General features: G+C 34.4%; 2 protein-coding genes across 2 annotated transcripts; one reads left to right on the top strand and one right to left on the bottom strand.

The window, feature by feature from the left end:
- Positions 1–6: 6 nt before the first annotated feature.
- On the top strand, positions 7–1798 carry LOC110426690 (glycine-rich protein). The gene is made up of 2 exons (XM_021441971.1): positions 7–256; positions 1354–1798. Exons 1-2 carry the CDS (start codon positions 29–31, stop codon positions 1441–1443), a joined length of 318 nt encoding a protein of 105 aa, XP_021297646.1. The 5' UTR covers positions 7–28; the 3' UTR covers positions 1444–1798.
- A 525-nt stretch (positions 1799–2323) lies between these two features.
- LOC110426681 (emp24/gp25L/p24 family/GOLD family protein) lies at positions 2324–5126 on the bottom strand. Its single transcript, XM_021441964.1, has 4 exons — positions 4808–5126; positions 4161–4370; positions 3231–3307; positions 2324–2757 (listed from the first exon to the last, which is right to left on the bottom strand). The coding sequence occupies exons 1-4, from the start codon at positions 5018–5020 to the stop codon at positions 2613–2615; spliced, it is 645 nt and encodes a 214-aa protein (XP_021297639.1). The 5' UTR covers positions 5021–5126; the 3' UTR covers positions 2324–2612.
- Between the last annotated feature and the right edge of the window lie 466 nt (positions 5127–5592).

Genomic DNA, 5592 nt, shown 5'->3' with positions numbered 1-5592 from the left:
CGAGCAAGGATCGCGTTATGGAGAGAGGATGGAGACAGGATATGGGTCCGGCTATGGGACGAAGGAGAGCTATGGTGGGGAGGAGTATGGAGGAGAGAGGAGTGAGTATGAGAGGAAACCAAGTTATCGGAGATCGGAGGCAGAGGAAGGAGAGTATAGGAAGCCGAGTTATGGGAGGAAAAATGATGATTCGGATGATGAAAGGAGGACGAGTCATGGTTATGGTGGTGATGAAGGTTATGGCCGCAAGAAATATGTAAGTAGTTTTACTTGTTCTGATTGATTTTTACCGAAAAAAGTTGATAGCTTAATGTGTTGTGTAGTTTTAGTTTTGTGTCTGATGAAAGTTTTTAGCTTTGTCTTTGATGACTTCAGAACTTTTTTCTTCGATTGTTTAGATTTATACGTGTAAACTGCAAAGCTGGTATACACGGTATTGATCCTGTCATGCTTTAGTATTTAGATAGGGTGTGCTTGAAGATGTGGAATTTGCAGACTTATTAGCTGTTATTAGGTTAGAGTTGGAATGAGTTAAAATTGTATTGATATTTGTGTTGAGGGTGGCAAGCAGGGAGTGAATATTAGCATATGTATGGATTTTATGACACTTCATTTCCGGAAGTAATTGTTTGTCATATAAGTGTCAATTCTTAGTAGTTAGTACTAAAACTTGATCATTTCTAACTTGTTTTTTTCTATTTATTTGATATCCTAATTAGCTTTAAAGATCATTAGAAGCATTCTGTTCTTTTGGTTTTTTGTCCCAGGTCAACATTTTCTAGCAAGCTCTTTATTGAAGAAAAATTTATGAATAAGCTTGATTTTATATCTTGCTTCTTGTTTAGAAGAATGTTTGGTGTTCTGAACTCACTTACTTTAATGACATATAGGAAATATTGTCTCTAGAACACATTGCTATGGCTGCTTTTGTTATTTTGATTTGTGATTTATCATCTCCATTGGAAAATGAAGGATAAGCTTGGGCCTTTTCATTCATCAAGGCATTTCCATTTAGTAAAATTAGATTTTTTTGTACACTTGTACTTTGAAGTTCTGAATAATAATATCCTTCTTTTTCTGCTTGTACAGCTATATGTTGAAACTAGGGACTTGCAAATTATTCATGTTTAGTTATGCTTAGCATTATGTTGTAGAGATGTCAAGAAATATGAAATGAATATGGTAGATTATCTGGAATTGATTGGAGTTTCAGTAAGTTATACTATCATTTGTTGGACTTTTTTTTTTTTTTTTGGTTGTGGGAAAAAGGTGAACTATGTTGTTATATCTGTACTTGTTTATGTTTGATTGTTTGTGTCAACTAATCTGATTGAATGAAATTAAACATTGCAGGGGGATGACAACTCTGATGATGATGAGGAGAAGAAGCATCACCGCTATAAGCACCACCACCACAGGCGCCATGATGATGATGATGAGTAATCAGACTGGTGGTAAATCTCTGAATGGAGTTCGTGCCATAGTAGCTACTACTAAATAAAGGTTGAGGCATGCCTCCTTTGCTGGTATCTACTACTGTTGCCGAGTGGTTCATGTGTGTCAGTAACTCTGATTGTCAATAAAATCCCCAAACATTTGGGTTATTGTGTTGTGCTTGCATGATATCAACTTGATGATGATTATGTAATGATGCCATGTGATGCTTATGTGTGCCTTTGAAATTTCTTTCTTTTTCAAGTTCTCCGGACGTTATCTTGAACCAACACCTTTCCACTGCACCTTTGGGTGTTGAGTTAACTTAATCAGGATTCTTAAAATGAGAAGTGATTTATGTTTACCGGTTGGATGTTTTTGATAAATTAGACAGGAAACTATTATCCATCGGCCGTTACAAAAGTGGGGAGGCTCTGTTTTAGAGTCCAAATATCCTGCTATTTCTGAAATGGTAATAGTTTTTGAAAATGAAAAAGTTCCAAGCTTTCGACCGTCACCCACTCCAGATTATTTGTTTTGTCTGGTACATTTTGGCGGTAATGACCGTAATGTGGGTCAGGCTCAACATTTCCTGTATTTCTTTAGTTGATTTATTTTTTATTGCTTACAAAATAAACAGTAATCTAAACATGTACGTCTGAAAACGATTACACTGTTTCCCAACAGTGATCTAAACATCTCGCTTGCTTTAAAGAATGCTTCCAATGTTTAATATGCTAGTAAAGCAATGTGCCATAGATTTTAATGAACGAATTTGCCTATTCGACTGCATAATGCGTCAGCTGTTATAGCTTTGAGTCTCAACTTCTGGGTGGTAATCAACAGCATACGGAATCAATCATGTCGTTAATACTACTTGAAACTAGTAAGCACCATAATCAGACACTTCTTTCATATAATCCTTGTGCTTTTCCATACAAATTTCCTCCAACTTAGAAATTAGTCAGAAAGTATAACTTGATTCAACAAATTAATCAATAAAAAATAAAGTTCAAACTAGAGCATATAGGACGATGTTCTAGTGTTAACTTGTGCAAACTACAAGTCCAGCTTAACTGATAAGTTAGTCTATTAAATTTAGCCTCTGCGATAACAATGAAGGCACAAATGAGAAGCCTATGACTTCCAAACAGAGTGACAAGGTGAACAGAGCAAAACTACAGGAGCTTCTTCCTCTCAAAAAATGCCTTTAGATGCCATATCTGCAACCCAGCCACAGACAAGCAAACAACAAGCGAAAAGAAACTAAGAGTAGCCATTTTGGAATTTGTTTCTCTATTAAGCTGTTGCATTTCTTCCTCCCTGAACAAAACAGATAGAGAAGGAAAGATCAACGCACATAAAAACCTACTGGTGCTACATTAGCTATAACCTGAGACAAATGCTTTTTCAATGTTAATTTGACAATTTATCTTCCTTAAAAGAAGGAATGTAATCTGACTCTGTTACATCCAAATTTAGCATCAGAAGCAGAGTTATGATAGGAACAAAGCCCTGAACCCAAATTCATTTTAAGAGAAACAGCATACAAATGGAGGGTCGGAATGGGGAAGAAGACAAAATATTACCCTTGATGAGAAACCCTAAAATCTGTTTATGTGGACAAATCTATCAAAACTCGCAATGTATGGAAATTCAACTCCTTGGAAAGTGAGGAAAGTTAAGTGTCTTTCTTTCTTAAAGGAGAATAATATGCCAATAGAAGAAGTTAGATAAGAAAAGATGGATTCCAAGCCAACAGAAAGCTTATAATAACAACACTAGTTATTTCATACCTCTCACGAAGATAAAACATCTCTTCATGAATAGACGTGACAGTGTCGTACAATTTCTTCAACTCAAGTTTCATTGTCTATCACAAGGAAAGAACTGTTAACTCAATAAACATGATACAATCCAAAACTCTCACTAAAGTTGTCATGTGGCATCTGTTCATTTAATTATTTCTTTTTTCATGCTAACAGGCACCCAATGTTATGACCAAGAACTATAAAATAGCATATGTTAACTTCTTAGAGGCCTCCAGAAATCCACATCATATCATAATTCACACAGAATGGTTTACAACCACAGATTTGCCGTTTCCTCGCCCTCCTATGTTCTCAAAGCAGCTCCATGCTAAGATCGATTACACTTATAATTCATATATAGGCAGAAAACGAAACCATCCAGACCTACCAAAGAACATCCACTTTCCACCACAGAGAGTAAAATTACCATCAAAACTAATCCTTTAACTCACTTTTGGTTGCAACTTCTTTAAGCAGGTTAAATCATATCATTGCACATATATATTAATAACACCAAAAATGTAGTTCATTCCAAGTCTCAGAACATCCTTCAGAAATACAGAAAATTATTGATAGTGTTCATGTTAAACTAAATGCAGTCTACGGACATAGTTCAAGTACAAAACATAAAAGGGAACACAAAGCAAATGATAGCTAACTGTTAATTGCTGTGAAGAAAATTTGCTAACGTATAAGAATGTTTGGCTAACTTCAACTACTGGCATGTTGTCAGCCCTTTTAAATGACAGCTTTGCATAAATCAAGAGGAGCAGCCATTATGTAATCTAAGAAAGTACGACCATTAACAATCCTATAAATCTACTTTTGTTTCCAAAAGTTGCAAAATATAGTTTAAACATTAATAAAATATCCAACCACCAACAAAATGAAAAGGATATTGGTAAATACACTTACTTCAACCTGCCCTTTCCTGGCAACCTTGGACCAATCCTTAGCAGCAACACCAGTTTTCCAATCAAAATCAATTGTAATCGTTACAGGAGGCTTGTGGTCGGTTGCCCAAAAACAAGCTGTGTAATCACCACCCTCAACTGCAGTAAACGCAAAAGTACCTGAATCCACACGATCTCCATAGTGATTATTGTTCCCATAAGGTGAAGTCACCTAAAAATGTAGACACCTTGTTATCACCGAAATCCATCTCCTAAATTTCTAAAGCAAGGACAGCTAATTCAAAAGCATGATCCGTCTTTCATAATTTTATGTATACCCATTAATCCTTTTTGTTTTTTGGGAATTAAAAATGAACGCTATAAGAAATGGGAAAAATAGAAACAAATCAACAACAGGAAAATTATCCCAACAACAGAAATGCATCTAACCCAAAAGAGAAGGAATTAAAATACCCATTTTCAACAATTCAAATCCAATAAATATTCACTTAGCAAAAGAGAAAACATATTCTTTTTGACAAACAGAGAAACTTTAACTCCTAATTATATCACAAACTTTCCAAACTAAATTCAGCTTCCCACAGAAATAAAAATCAACAAACCACAGAAAAAAGAAAAACAAGAAAAAAAGAATTGCAAGGGGCGTACCCTGAGAGTGAGTCGGTGGGAATCAGGCAAAGGGTAACCTTCGTTTGGATTGACAATGCTGTATTTACCAACACTCATTGCATTTGCTTTGATGTCTTCTGAAATGCACTTTGTGTTCCCTGACTCCAACTCAAATCTCATTGATTCCCCAATGTCTGTTTCCAACATTAATCCTAGGATTATCAGAACTATACCCAGAGTTAATCTAGACATTCTTGTCTCTGCAGAGAATAAAAATCCCAGGTTTTTTAGTTTTGAACTTCTTAAAAGTTTGGAAGAGATCTGTTTGTGTTGTGTTGGCTTGGTGTACGTTAAAAGAAGCTTAATTTATGACGGCCTATTAGATTCTGCCATGTAATTAAACTAAATATATAATAATAATAATTGATTCTTATTTGAATCTCTATTGTTTCGTTTCAAGCAAAGTAGCATTGTTTTTATCGGACTTAATTTTATTTAATTTAGAGTCATGAGATGATCATGAAGCAAATAAGCTTATTAGCATGATACACAAACTTACATCTTAATTAGAGTCACCAATTCGTGTTAACCAATGATAATTTTGTTATATAAAATTGAAGATATTATAAATAAATGAGTCGATATGGATACAATAAAATTAATTCATCTTATTAAAATGTATCACAAATATGATACGTCTATTATACAAATTTTATGTGTGTGACGTAATACCATAAATATATTTAAATACAACTAATTTATTTAAATATAACTCCATTATTCCATTGTGATATAATTATTCGATTTGAGTTGAATAATAAGTT

The sequence above is a fragment of the Theobroma umbraticum genome, unplaced genomic scaffold (genome assembly GCF_002168275.2).
Source record: "Theobroma umbraticum cultivar Fairchild unplaced genomic scaffold, ASM216827v3 scaffold_12.0, whole genome shotgun sequence".
Classification (NCBI taxonomy): Eukaryota; Viridiplantae; Streptophyta; class Magnoliopsida; order Malvales; family Malvaceae; genus Theobroma; species Theobroma umbraticum.
The sequence above is the reverse complement of the archived record's forward strand: the minus strand, read 5'-3'. Positions and strand labels throughout refer to the sequence as shown.